At 37.3% G+C, this 15,670-nt stretch overlaps 1 protein-coding gene across 2 annotated transcripts in view; it reads left to right on the top strand.

Moving 5' to 3' along the window:
- The first annotated feature begins 397 nt into the window (after window positions 1-397).
- Window positions 398-15,670, top strand: part of LOC127627518 (septin-8-A) — a 62,461-nt gene continuing 47,188 nt past the window's right edge. For both annotated transcript variants that reach the window (XM_052103935.1, XM_052103936.1), the window contains exon 1: window positions 398-517. In XM_052103935.1, coding sequence (XP_051959895.1) covers window positions 488-517 — 30 coding nt within the window. In that variant the 5' untranslated portion in view covers window positions 398-487. The remainder of the gene's footprint in view (window positions 518-15,670) is intronic.

Below are 15,670 nucleotides of genomic sequence, written 5' to 3'. Positions count from 1 at the left end.
AAACAGTCTGGTGTGGATCATAATTGATAATTAATTGCATATTTTATTACTGAGGAAATGTATCCTCCCAGGTCTTGGGAAAAGGCTGAGAAAAGGCATTCCTGAGGCCAGTGGGAGTTTCCAGGAAGAAGCCATATTGAACGCACCGAAGCGCTCGCGAACGGCAAAATAATAACTCATGAATATTAATTTAGCCATCTCACGTTGCTTCGTAACCAAGCAGGCCCGTCCAACATAATTATTATTCAAAAAACCCAGCCCTTGCTGTAGTTGGATTCGTTGATTTGCCAGTGGTCTCACCAACGTATTACCTATTGGGCGAACGTCACTGTGCGTCATTAATATACATAAGCCAGCCCTTCATCATAGTAACATTCGTAATTTCTCCAACCGTTCAATAGAGTGTGTCAGTGGACGGAGAGAGTGAGAGAGACGAAGGCAGCTCCCTTACGCCTTATCTCAGCACTAAACATATACATTCCTCATCATGGCGGCCACGGATGTAGATATATTTTCTGTAAGTAACATTTTTTTTTAATAATTTCTTCATTTAAGAGTCCTGTTTTCACTTAGACTCTCACAATCTTTATGTGTTTTCTTAAATGAATTAGGACTAGCACGAGCGCTACTCTAGTTTAGCCCAAATGACTCAATCTCCTGTAGCAATAGAATCTAACACTGTTTATTAACTATACGTTTATTACTTGTCAGACCAGGTCAAGTATCTGTCTTTTTTAACTTGATTTTAGACATATTAGGTATGTCTACATTGTTGGTGGGTTTAAAGCATTTCATGTCTTTTCTCACTCTGGAATGTTGCTTATGTTCAAATCTGAATTTACTCTGATATGTGCGCGATCTGTATAGACTGATGCTTTACAGTACAGATTAGTTTCACTAGTATTGGAGTATGTCAGTTGTATAAACACATAAGGGCTGTTTCTAAAGTCAGTCTGCTAAAAGTCTTCGTTGTTGACATCTTTATTCTGTTTACTCAGACTGCATACAAATCTCCATTCAAACTAGAATGAAGCACACATATGTGGCAAACATCGATGAGCATGTGTTCTGAAAAGTCTTTATTCACTCCAGAGTGTGTATTGTTTGTAACTAGAGACCAGCGTGTGGCCTCTCAGTGTGAGATCACAGATAAGAGTGTCAAAAGGCCAATTATGGGATCTTTGGAATTGTTGAAAATTAGTGTAATTGCGTGTATGTGTGAAACATAAGCAGATTATGAGATCTTGCAGAAAGCCTGCTAGTGGTCTGTGCATTGCACTGAAACAGAAAACAGATGGAGCAGTTTGCAGTGGAGGTTTTAAGAATAATTCGTTTGACTAATAGTTTTGTACTGATAAGCACACTTTTCTACTTAATCTGTTATTGGTTCTTTAATATCAACTCTATTGATAAGTGCTGCCATTGATTCACTTGGCAATTTAAGTTTAATAATTTAAGACACATCCCAAACAAAAATGAAAATACATTTGTGACCATTTAAATAGCAAAACATCACTGCATAGTGTTTTGCTATAGTGGCATAAATATTATAATGATGATTATTATAATTGTTTCTCCCCAATTTGGAATTCCCAATTCCCAAAACTCCATAAGTCCTCGTGGTGGCATAGTGACTCGCCTCAATCTGGGTGGCGGAGTACAAATCTCAGTTGCCTCCTTGTCTGAGACCGTCAATACGTGCATCTTATCACGTGGCTTGTTGAGCGTGTTAGACATTAGGCTTCATGCTATTTTCCGTGGCATCCATGGACAACTCACCACGTTTCCCACCGAGAGCGAGAACCACACATTATAGTGGCCGCGAGGTGGTTACCCTATGTGACTCTACCCTCCCTAGCAACCGGGCCAATTTGGTTGCTTAGGAGACTTGGCTGGAGTCACTCAGCACGCCCTGGATTCAAACTTGCGACTTCAGGGGTGATAGTCTGCATCTTTACTCGCTGAGCTACCCAAGACCCCTTGATTATTATAAAAATAATTATGTTGTGTATTATATTTTTCTTGTTGTAGCTTAATCACTTAAACTCTGGTGCATTTTTGGGCTGCCGTCTGCAATTATTCACACTCAAATTTAAAAGCTAAAGCTTGTTGTCATTTTTTCAGAACACCTCACAAATAATAAAAAAGACTCCAATTATTAATATTTTTTTTATATGTTTACAATCTTATGATGAACAGAAATGTCAACATCAACAACAAAAATCTTTTTTTGCAAGTATCTATTTCTGGTTCTGTTCTAACACTCTCTCTTTAAAAAGTTGTATTTTATTCCAGTAGATTGCAACAATACTAGGATAGTTTTTTCCTCTCACCATCCAACACAAAATGCAGATCTCAAATATAGGTGGCACTCTAACACATTTTATCCTATACAGATGTGATCATCCTTAGACATTCAGTCTAATTTTCAGTTCATGTACCACCCCCATTGTTTCATAGAATATCTCGGCCTCTGAGTGGACTCGAAGCTCAATCTAGGTGTCATTAGAAAGCTGAAATCCTCCCCTTTGGTCTGTGGTATTAGGGCAACAAAATAAACTGTATAATCACATTTCTAAAAGTGAGTGCTTTCATTTGATATATGACTTGTCCAATTAATTGGTATGTGAAAGACTTTTATATTCACATTAATGTTTCTACCATATCACCTCTAGGTGGCACTGTTTTATGTGACTGTTTTCAGCCCATATTTTGTTATTGTATGTAATATAAATGGGAAAAAGGATGGTATTCTATAAAAAAAATCAGAATCTAATCTTTCAAATGGTACCCCATATGCCTGACATGGCAAATTTAAGGGGTTAATGATTTTTTGTATAATTTAAAGCCGAAATAAAACGATAGTTAAAAATCAGTTGTAGCAAATTGGTTATATATAAAATAAATGGTATAGGTTGTAAAAAATTTTGATACTATTTTTAATGAATACGTGATGTAGGTTTTTAAAACTTAAAGTGGATGTTGATACTTTTATGTGTAACAGCTTAAGCAAGCCTATTGTTTTTTTTTGACAGAAATTCACACTTTTTTTACTTAATTAGCAAACAGTTCTTCCATATAAACAATTTAAGACAATGACCAAAACGGAGAAAACAAATCTGCAACCATTTAGATCACAAAACAACTTTGCATTAAATTAAAGATATACATGTTATAATGATGATTAAAATATTTAGAATTATGTTTTTATTGTTGTAGTCTAATAATTTATTACTGTGTCAAAAGCAGAATTAAAACTATATTAAAATGTTTCCCGCATATCAGACACTTCTTAATATTAATATGTAATATTGTGTATAACATATATTTATAAAAATATTTTGTTAAAAAAAATTATATATTGGTTGACAAAATATAGGATTTGTCTGTCTCTAGTGATTTTGACTCTATATTATTAAATACATTCATCCAAGTGTCTTTTGTTAGATTCTGAGTTCTTGAGTGACTCTTTGACTTATAGTTCCTGGGGGAATTTTTTTTGGATTATTAAATTTTATGTGTTAAGTTAAAGCTCAAGCAAATCCATTGTTTTGCATGGTATCTGTGCCATAAGTACTGGGCAATCGCACACACAAACAAACGCAGTTTGATCAGGATGGTTTGCTGGGAATGCTCAGGAATTTACGTTTCTGCCTCTTGATTTTGAGGAATCCGTCTGCATTTGAAATCTGGACTGGCTTTTGAGGAAAACTAATGTTTGGATTGGAAAAGGGCAACAGTTGTTGGCCAGGCAAGATAATACATCCATTATGTCTGTGTTGTGATAAAAAAAAAAATAAACAAATTGCTTCAGAAGTCTCTGTTTGACTTGGATTGGAAAGTTTGCAGTCAAGTGTTCTTTCACACCATGTCAAACTATCAGCTGAATGGAATGGAATGTGTGAGGGCTTTCACAGTCAATGCTTTTGTTTAGATGTTGGGGTGGTTTTAGGAGCTGAACTGATCAACTTCATTGAACTGGAGGGTCTAATTACAAAAAGGGCAAAAACGCTTAAAGGGACAGTTCACCAAAATTTTTAATTCTGTCATTACTTAGACTACCTTTATGTCATTCCAAACCTGTATGATTTCCTTTCTTCAGTGGGAACACAAATGGAGATTGTTTAAAAGCACCACACAAATGGTGCGTATGACTCTTGTATGTGTATTTCAAGTCTTCTGAAGCTATACAATGGCTTTGTGGGAGGAATGGAGGAATTCAAGTCATTATTAGTTGAAAATCTTCCCCTCTGGGAAACATTACAAATACTATTGTTGTGTTTCATGGAAGAAAAACTCTTTTTTTTTTTTTTTAAGCCAGCGCCACAGTAGCAGACTCCAAAAACTTGATTTTGACAAGTGGTTTTGATGAGATCTCACTTTCTTCAGTTGGAGGTATGTCACACTAGCCGATACAAAATGGTGGAGGTGTGATAGACATAACAACTCTCCAGACACTCTCTCTCTCTCTGACAACTTCGTAGCTTGCCAAATAACAGTAGGAGTACTGTGTGAACATAGACGATTGTAACGGAGTGATTTAGGAATGCAATTCAGGGAGTAATTTTACCTTGTGAATTTGTGTAATTGTGTATTATTCACCTCAAGGCTTGAAGTTGAACACATATGTCCATGTGGAGTTTTCATTGAATAAAGAAATTACTTTCCTTAAAAACACACTCTAGTGCCTCCGCTTTCTGATTTCATCAGTCATTTTAGTGTAGGAGAACCCCAGGAAAAATGCTTGGTGACAGAATCACTTTGGATTTCAATCTGCATTTGTGATGATATGTATCTTAGTGTGATCACTGATGAAAATAATTTTCAGATCAGCATGATATCTTGTTAGTTTTTAAAAGAAGATGATTAACAACCTCTTGCTGGCAGATGTATCACACACTTTGTCTTTCACCTACTGGCTGGCGATTATGATAATAAAGATTACATCTAAAAATCGCTGAAAAAAAATCAGATAGTGTGGTGCCAGCTTTACTCTGAAATTTATGAAAGAGTTTACATTTTTGGTTGAATTATTCCTTTAAATCTGTTTCATGGACCGAAGTAAAAGGGAGTGAGCTAAAAAGTCAACCTTTTAGTAATTGCCTAATAGGCTACTGAAAAGATCATAACAAGACAGTCCTGTTCAACATCAATTTCATTCATCAAAATGTGCCCAAGTTTTAGGGCAGGGTTGATGTAGTTACTGTTCTTAAAATATACATGAGGTTAGTGAGGATGAGTCAACATCCTGTTCATTCTTAGATTGCTGCATTATTATCACTGACATTAATAAACACAAAAACATCACGATTAAAATTATATAAGGCCATATGTGTTAAGATTGTTCTGCAATGTCAGTTTTCCGAGGAGTGGCAGCCAGATAGACTGCTGTGTGTGTATGCGCATACATGCAGATCTCTAATTGAAAATGCAGATAGAGTCCAGTCTGCTTTTTGTTAAGCAGATGCCACGCTATGACCAAATCTAGACTATCTGCATTCTTCTCCAGCGCCATCAGATGGGGTGCCAGCTAGGCTTGCCACAGTATACGGTGTCATACTCTGTACATTGCACGACTCTGTGCAAAATTTTATTCTGTTAAAATTTGTAAACATTATCAAAGAAATTTAATGACTACAGTTTCTATATCAATAGCCAAATGAATAGAATTGCATACATAAATTTGTAAAAATGAGCGACTTTGCGACTCATAAATGAACCAAAATAAACATATTGAAAGCCAGATGTTCTTTATTGACATATCAAAATTACTGTGAACTTCTACACTTGCAGAAGAAGTAACTTTTAGTTGACGACAACAACGTTGCGAGGATTGACGCGGTTTGCACCGTATTTTAGCGAATTGCACGGACCCAAACTGCACCCGCATCCCCATAGTGACAGCAGAGGTCACTAAAACATGACATATGAACACCGCAATGTTACAACAAACAAGTATGATTAAAATATGAAAAAAAATTAACTGAACAGAACTCAATCGACAACTCAAACCCTCCTCCTGGTCCAAATCGACTTAAGCTGGGTGCTCCCTTGTGCATAACCAAACGCATCAAGGGAGACTGATGCTGAGGCAATTGTCATTAGATTTTGTGTATTTGCCTCAGACAGACGACTTCTTGTGGTAGTTTTAATTTTGTTTGGAGGCTGAACCCACGCTCTGCTGCCACACTGGAGACTGGAATTACCAGCGCTACTTCAGCCAAATTTTGAAGTTGGGAAACATTTCTCCCAGGGAAGCGATCAAAAGTTTGCAGGACTCTGAATGTGGGATTTCCCGATCCTGCAAGTACTCGCTTCACCGGGAGGAAATCCCGCAGCATGTGTTCCTCCTTATCAAGTGGCATAGCCGCACCCCTCTGTGACCCGTAGTGGTCAAAGACGTGCTCCAAAGCATTCAGCCCATAGCCCTTCAATGCGTCAGCACCCAGATAATGAGATGCATGGAGTACGCTCTGGTTGACCACCCGTGAGGCTTCGATGTGGCTATGGCTACTTTTGATATCATTCAAAGCTGATTTCTGCATCATCATGCACCCTCGGACAGATCCGTTACTCATGTTAGCTTTTATGCAGATGTCGCAGAACATTTTGCCACCTTCCCTCCTCAACCACGTGAACTCCTGCTCCCACTAATCCCGGTACTCCCTCCTGACGTCCTTGCTGCCACTTTCTTGCCCCGTAACATTTAACTACCGGTGATTGATAAATGTTGTCTGTTGTTTGTCCATCATCCACCGCATCTGTATCAGACCCTCTTTTTTCAACTCTTTTATCAACAACATCACAACTATTTGGCCGTTTGAAGAAACTTCACACTCTGCTGCCGTGGCATTTTTCCAATTGTATGTAGCGGTGACTAAAGCTATACGGGACAAAGGTGTCATGGACTGAGATCAAAGACGAGAAAATACTAGATAGATGGCTTATTAATATGTGCACTCCTCACCAACTGGACAGGGGCAGGAATTACAGTTACAAGTTACAATATATCACCCTCAATGTAATCCTTAAAAATGACGGATGGCCTTCAGATTTTTCCGTCACTGCAAAAAAAAAAAAAAAAAACTTTCAATGACTGAAAATATTCAGTTAACGTGACCTCTGCGTAGGACCACTGAGTTTCCAACTAACGGTATTACCGGTATAAACGGTTTTGAACGTGGATACGCAACGGAATGAAAATTAAACCACGTTTTCCATGCTTGTTCAATGAACCATAAACAATTAATGAACATACACCTGTGGAATGGTCGTTAAGACACTAACAGCTTACAGATGGTAAGCAATTAAGGTCACAGTTATAAAAACGTAGGACACTGATACTGAGTTTACACTACACCATTTTAAGCCCGATTTTCACTCGCCGACAGTCTTGTGGAAATCGCCGACAAAAGGCTGAAATCATAGTCAAATCGGAGCTCTCTCCCATGAGCGACAAACGCAATGTATGAATGATAAAAGACGTGATCTGAGAGATTTTTTTTTTTTTATTTATTTTTTTTCAAATCGCGCAATGTCAAATGTGTTTTGACTGAATACAATTACAGCGTTAACCTACAGCCAACGAGAGAGATAGAAACGGGCATGGGAAGTTTCAGTGGGTGGAGTCCTGATGTACCTGCAACAGAACATCAACTAGCATGGCTGCGGTGTCAATAAAGTCTCATTGGACCGAAGTAATGGAGGAAAAATTAATGGAACATTGGCAGGAACGCCAGTGCCTATTTGATTGTTTCATCTGAACTCTACCACAACCGGGTGGAGAAAGAGAAGAGTTGGAGAGAAATTGCCAATTCTCTTGGACAGTCAGGTAAGCAAATAGGTTGATTTTTCAGGAGGAGCTACTTTTTCATATTGTAACCAAATCAAATATATGATGCCTTTTAGGCGATTAAAAACATGCATGCATATGATCATGCATTTGTTTTCATATCTCGTATCACTTCTTGCGTGTACTCCGTTGGAGTACTCATGTAATTTGAAAACTCTATGACTTCCATGACAAGACAGACAGTTGTGTAGTATGAACAGTACCACAATCCGACGTCTTTGAAAGTCGTGTAGTGTGTAAGAGACTTAAAGAGACCTTTCTACTGACTCTGAAAAACACCAAAAGAAAGATGCCCAGGGTCCTTGCTCATCTGCATGAACATACCTTAAGCATGCTGCATGGAGGCATGATGACTGCAGATGTGGCCAGGGCAATAAATTGCAATGTCTGTACTGTGAGATGCCTAATGGGGCTTTTCCACTGCAAGGTACAACTCAACTTCATTCGACTCTGCTTGCTTTTTGGGGGTTTTCCGCTGTGGATAGTACCTGGTACTTTTTTTATCCATCTTGGATAATTGATAGTCTATGTTTTCCATTTCAAGAGTGTTGTCCATCAATAGGCTGAGGTGATGCAGGCATCGATCAGTGAGGTGCATCACAGTTCAACCTGGCCGGTAATTTCGTTGAGGTTCGGTGTGGGCCATCAGGAATGGAGCTCTATACAGCCGGTTCTGTTGACCTCAAGATAGGAGTCCCGAGGTTGAGACAGGGAAACAAATAAAATAATATAAGCATAGATGCAATTCAATTTATTGCAGAGTTATAGATCATGATCAATGTTTCTGGTGTCTGGTTCCAGTAGACTAAACTAAAGCAGCCTAATTGTGGGTTGAAGGATAAATTAGGTGTATGCCTGGCTAAATAGATGAGTCTTTAGTCTAGACTTAAACTGAGGGAGTGTGTCTGCATTTCAAACAGTGTTAGGGAGACTATTCCATAGTTTAGGAGCCAAATATGAAAAGGATCTACTACCTTTTGTGGATTTTGATATTCTAGGAACTATTAACAGGCCAGAATTTTTGATCGTAGTGAACGTGATGGAATATAGCGTGGTAGAAGGTTACTTAAGTACTGCGGAGCTAGACTGTTCAAAGCTTTGTATGTAGTTAACGGAATTTAAAAATTAATACAAAATTTAACAGGTAGCAATGTAACTATGATAAAATGGGGCTAATATGATCATATTTCTTGGTTCTCGTTAGCACTCGGGCTGCTGCATTTTGAACCAATTTAAGTTTATTTATTGATCTTGCTGGACATCCTTCCAGTAATGCATTACAATAATCTAGTCTTGAGGTCATGACTGCATGAATTTAGTTTTTTTGGCATCAGCAAAAGAGAGCATGTGCCGTAATTTAGCAATATTTCTTAGGTGGAAGAATGCTGTTCTACAGACATTGGTAATTTGATTTTCATAGGACAGATTGGTATAAAATATAACACCCTAAGTTCTACACTGTTGAAGATGTTGTAACAGTACATCCATCGAGAGTCAAATTATATTTTAGCTGCTGCTTTTTTGAGTTTTTTTGTCCAATAATTAGTACCTCTGTTTTGTCAGAATTGAGTAGAAGGACATTTCTGGCCATCCAATCTTTTATTTCATTGATACACTCTGCTAATTTTGAGAATTGCGAAATCTCATCAGGTTTTGAAGAAATATAAAGTTGTGTATCGTCGGCATAACAATGGAAACCGATTCCACGATTCCTGATAATATCTCCCAGGGGAAGCATATATAAGGAGAAAAGCAGAAGCCCTAAATCTGATCCCTGTGGCACGCCGTACTTTACTTTTGTTTGGTTTGACAATACCTCATTTACATGGACAAAGTGGTAGTGGTCTGCTAAATAGGACCTAAACCATGCTAATGCAACTTCACAAATGCCAACATAATTCTCTAGCCTATTCAAGAGAATGTCGTGATCTATGGTGTCGAATGCAGCCACGATCAGATGATAAGAGCAAGTCATTTGTATCTCTGATAAGTGCAGTCTCTCTACGGTGATGAGGCCTAAATCCTGACTGAAATTGTTCGTATACTATTTCTCTGTAGAAATTAACACAGTTTGGAGGATACTACCTTTATACTATCTACTTTCTACCTACTTTCTAGTATTTTCGACATAAACGGGAGTTTTGAAATCGGTCTATAATTAGCCAGTTTTTTTGTGGCTTCTTAATAAGTGGTTTGAAAATTGCCATTTTAAAGTTTCTTGGGACATATCCCAAGAAACCATATGGTGTGGAGTTAATAATATTAAGAGGTTCTGAAATTACAGGAGATACCTCTTTTAAGAGCTTATTGGTATTGGATCTAACAAACACGTTGTGGCTTTTTATGTTTTGATAGGTCATGAAGAGCTAACAAAACTTATGACAGCGAAGAATTGAAGTTGCACGTGAAGGAAAATTATTAGACACTGTTTTCTGATGTGCTATGACAGATGATTGCATAATTTGAATTTTTTTCAGATTATTTAAATTAGTTGGTGCTGTCGAGAGGACGCTGTTTCCTTTACTGCGAAAGCAAAACCTCAGATGAATCAGTGGTTCAAATTAATTTTTGTTATTTAGCAGTACAACCACAAACAATGCCAGATTTTCAAGATGGATACTCCTGAAAGATGGTTCAGTTCCCACTTTGTTGAGACAATCTGGCGCTTCAGGATCACTACCTGTAAGTATGTTTGATTATTTGTGGATTTTTCTGCTACCGAGAGTTCAAATGCTGAGTTTTGTGTTGTAGCTATTGTGCACAACAAGTGCACAGCTGTAGGCCTCTGCTAACATTTTAGCTAATATTATTGTGTTGAAATAGATTTGCTAATCAGCTGCAGGCCCACTTTTACCTACAATTGTGTAGAATTATGCAGATTTCTTGTCATTCTTACTATCGTGAATAGTGATCAAGTGTGGAGATTAATTTATTTTTACAAACAGTAATTTTACATCTGTAATCCACGGTAGTGCTCGGCTAATTTACTATGTAAATTTATTGTTTTGGTAAGGGTTTACGATTCAGCTGTAGGCCAGCTTTTACCTAAAACTGTGTAACAAAATGGTAGATCTCAAGAGTCTTATATAGTATAAAAACCGGTACTTTAAAGAAACAGGAGGTAAATGAGAGCATTTGAGCCAGAGGAAGAAGAGAGGTGCGGTATGTGCAGTATGAGAAAAATAACGTGTTTTTTGAACATTAAAGCAAACCTATTCTAGTAGACCCCCAAAATAAAATTATGAACTTGTAAATTATCATAGTATAGGCTCTTTGAATTGAGATATAAAGTTGAGTTGAGATTAAAGTGCAAATGCTGTGATTTTAATTATATAATATATATGTTACATGTGCTGCTCTGACATCTTATACAAAGTGAATGATTCTCAATGTCTGTTGCATTTCCAGTGTTTGAATGGTTGGATTTATTTAAAGTACGTAGCTTATCCACAGTAAGATTGCAGCCTTAATCAGTTTAATATATCGCACTAGGACATATCGCAATTTTAATTTGATTAATTGTCCATTTCAGTGTACAAGGAGTAATATAGCACACGTTCAAAATAAGCCTATGAGCATTTTAAAGCAGTTGTGTATCAGTCATACTGCATGCTGTTACTGGATGGAGTTGGTGCTTGGTACTTACAGTACTGCAGAAACACTGGTATAGTTACATCTTTTTTTATTTTAGTATCGACTTGGTACCGAAGTACCGGTACTTTTGACAGCACTAATATATACTGTATATACACTGCCTGGCCAAAAACAAAAGTAACATACTCTATTATTTCATTGGACTGCTTTTAGCTTTGATTACAGTGCGCATTCATCATGGCATTGTTTCAACAACCTTCATCAATAATATTTGCAACATCACAATATTTATTTATTTATATTTATTTCCATCCAGTGTTGCATTAATTTTTGGCCGAGATCTTGTATTGATGATGTGAGATTCGAACCATTACGTAAAGTCTTCTCCAGCACATCCCAAAGACTTTCAGTGGGTTTAAGGTCAGGACTCTGATGGCCAATTCATGTGTGAAAATGATTCCTCATGAACCACTCTTTCACAATTTGAACCAGATTCATAAATTGAACCATCTTTATATGTTCTGTATTGTCGTCCTGTATCATAACACTGCCTCCAGAGACTTGTACAGTGGGCACTATGCATGACAGGTTCATCGCTTCATGCGCCTCCCTTCTTACTGACGCACCCATCACTTTGGAATAGGGTAAATCTGGACACATCAGACCACATGAACTTTTTCCATTGCTCCACAGTCCAATCTTTATGCTCCCTAGAAAATTGAAGTCGTTTTTTCCGATTAGACTCACTAACAAGTGGCTTTCTTGTGGCCACACAGCTGTTTAGTCCCAATCCCTTAAGTTCTCGTTGCATTGTGCGTTTGGAAATGCTAAATGCTTTCAATATTAAACATAGCCGTGAGTTCTAATGTTTTTTTTTTACGATGTTCAAACGTTTTAGTGATCTCCAATCATTTAAGATTTTTTTCCCTCCAAATTCTTGCTTTTTTTCCCCTTAATTCAGTGAATGTCATTTGGAGGTATTTTTAAAATATGATTTTGTCCTCATTATTGTTAGTAAGCACGTTTAATCCAACCTTTTATGTCGGAGCACAAGCTGAATAATCGGTTAAAAGCTAATGATTAATCGTTGCATAAATTGCAGAATAGTCGAATAATCGTTAGATGAATTGATTATCAAAATAATCGTTAGTTGCAGCCCTACTCTCAATATTAATTTGCTCGAAATCAGACTACACTGGTCATGCTCTGTTTTGCATTGTTGATTCAAAAGAACTGACTCATAAGATGTATTCATTCGGAAATCCGAGTAGATTGGACATGCCATGTGTTTCAAATTGTAGATTGAAAAGAACAAAATTAATTAAATATTTTGTTTGAATAACTCTGGTCTCACGTAGGTTTCACGTTGTAGATTCAAAAGAACTGACTGATCTTTTTCACCAAACGGCTAAACAGCCAAGTAGACTCATTGTTAAATGAAAGAACTAAAATGTAGTAAAAATCTAGTTAAAATTAACCAAAGCATGTTTTTTCACACTGTTAGTTTTTTTTTTTAAATTAGCACAAGGAAGGATTATCTAATGTGATGAGGAGGAGGGCGTGTCCGGGCCGTGCTCCATCATTGCCAGGCCATGCCCTCCTCCTTGTCACATCTACTTTTCTTCATTGATATGCACCAATATAACAGAATAATAATAATCAATAATAAAACAATAAACTGCAATGTTTTCCTAAATATATTTTTACTAAAATACTAATATATTAATCAATAAACAAATACCAATAAACACATCTTGTATGAAAGTTTTGAATCAATTAATTGAAACTGACAGTTTGAACTGACTGACAGAAATGAATTGAACTTACCAACTCTAACACAGCTTTTGGTGTCTTAATTCTCTCATACTAGTGACTTGTGAGACAAGGAAGGAGACAAAATTTGTCTAATGTTCTTAGACTCTTTCTCCCCTTTTTCTCCCAATTTGGAATTCCCAATGTGCTCCAAGTCCTCATGGTGACTCGCCTCAATCAGGGTGGCGGAGGACGAATTTCAGCTGTCTTCGCATCTGAGACCATCAACCCTCGCATCTTATCACGTGACTTGTTGAGCGTGTTACCACGCTGACATAGCATGTGTGGAGGCTTCACACCATCCACCGCGGCATCCATGCACAACTCGCCACATGCCCCACCGAGAGCGAACAACATTATAGCAATCAGGAGGAGGTTACCCCATGTGACTTGACCCTCCCTAGCAACCAGCCAATTTGGTTGCTTAGGAGACCTGACTGGAGTCACTCAGCACACCCTGGGATTTGAACTAGCGAACTCCAGGGGTGGTAGCCAGCACTTTTACCTTCTTTACCATCTATATATATCACACAGCCTTAGATGGCATGATTGTTTCCTGCAAAGTTGTAAATTATGCTCTTTTAATCACTGATAAAACTGTGATTTTTCATATTTCATTTGTCTTGAGTCCCTTAATGGTTTTGTATGGGGGGCATATGGTTTCGCAAAGTGACATCTGGTATATTCGCTGATTTACACACAGTGCTCAGTGTTCTGTCAGTATGCATGAATAAGGGCTGTCACATTGAGAGCGGGTTGTGAAAATATTGTTCTGTGCACCAATCGCTGCTCCATTTCCTCTTGATCTGCTTTCCCCTGAGGGGAAATATTTGGCCTGCCCCTGCGGCTGGGTCATTCACTATCAACCCCTTTAATGCAATTGCTCAAGCCTTCCCAAGTTTTTCTCCCCCCTCCAGACTGCCTGTTTTCCAAAAACTTTCAAAAGCCATTTACCCTTCACCTCTGATAGGACATTGTCCAGCATTCATCCATAATGTTGTGTCTCCCGTCTGGTGCCTCTCCTTTGAAATAACACTGGGGCCGGTACAGGTTTTGCAGCCTGCATTCCTTTAGTGCTTGATGCGTGTTACGCCTGCAGAAGTCCTCAGTAGCGCGGATCCCCTGATCGTCTCATGACATCATCCAGCAAATATGCGCCTGAATTGTGGAAAAAAACTAGGCAGGAGAGTTGAAGGGCACTTGTTAATGTGATTTAAATGTAAATTCCAGCGTTATGGATATTGATCACATTTTCACTGAAAATGTGAAATTTTACTTCATATATAAAGTACTCATTACTATTATATCAAACTATTTTTATGTATAAATGGGGAAAACCAGCGTTACAGGTGTGACATGTCGTTGTTACGACCTTTTGTCCAAAAGCATATTTCACTGGAGTTTATTTTCTGAATCTGAATGATGGGATTTGAATTGTTAAATGAATTGTATATTTAATATATTTAAATAACTGCAATAATTTGTGCAAACATGCACAAATTATTTTTTGCATATTTGTGCATTAGTGCAAATATATAATGGAAACGCCTTACAAGGTTTTAGGCTATACTTTAACATTAGTTAGCACAATAGATAACATGAACTAACAATGAACAAAAGTATATTTATAAGTTCAAATTAACTTGGATTTATAAACGCTGTAAAATCTACTGTTCATCATTGCTAGTTCATGATACCTAATGCATTAACTATTACAGTATACAAACAAACAAAGTATTACCAATATAATTCTTCCTTTTTACTATTTTAATTATTGCAATAAAGTTTTGAAGTGGTCACAATTTTATATACATTTTTATTTATCTGTATTTTCGAGAAAATATTTAATATTTTGTCATGTCACTACTTTAGTCCATGTTACTCTGACTAAAATGGCAAATAACATGTTTTAAATTTCCCCTGTTCATTAGCTTCATTGTCAGTTATGTTTGGATATAGCTGATAAATAATGTTGTTCTTGTCATATTTTCATTAAAGTGAGAGACTAGTCTACCAACTAGTAATTTTAGTCTTTCCTTATCCATTCCAGACATCTAATTAATTTTCAAAAAATTTGAACAGAAATCGATTTGTTTATTATTAAAGGCTCGTAACATGCTGATTAATAAAGATACATTTAGAAGGGAAAAACTTTTCATTTTCAGCACTAAAAGGTGCTTTGAAACCACGTTAACTCATGTGGCGCTTCATGTCTACATACATGCAGGGAAAAGATGCAACGCATGCGGAGCGGGACAGGGCAGAAATTATGCATGTTTGTTGCTAGAGAACAATATTCAAGATTACAGCACAGAAAGATCAGAGCTGTTGTCCACATAACTGTTGTTCTGCCGCGCTCTTCTCTAGAGACGATGAGAGGGCACAACCGTTGTCATTAAGTCTTGCGGTGCG

The sequence above is a fragment of the Xyrauchen texanus genome, chromosome 34 (genome assembly GCF_025860055.1).
Source record: "Xyrauchen texanus isolate HMW12.3.18 chromosome 34, RBS_HiC_50CHRs, whole genome shotgun sequence".
Taxonomy (NCBI): domain Eukaryota; kingdom Metazoa; phylum Chordata; class Actinopteri; order Cypriniformes; family Catostomidae; genus Xyrauchen; species Xyrauchen texanus.
The sequence above is the reverse complement of the archived record's forward strand: the minus strand, read 5'-3'. Positions and strand labels throughout refer to the sequence as shown.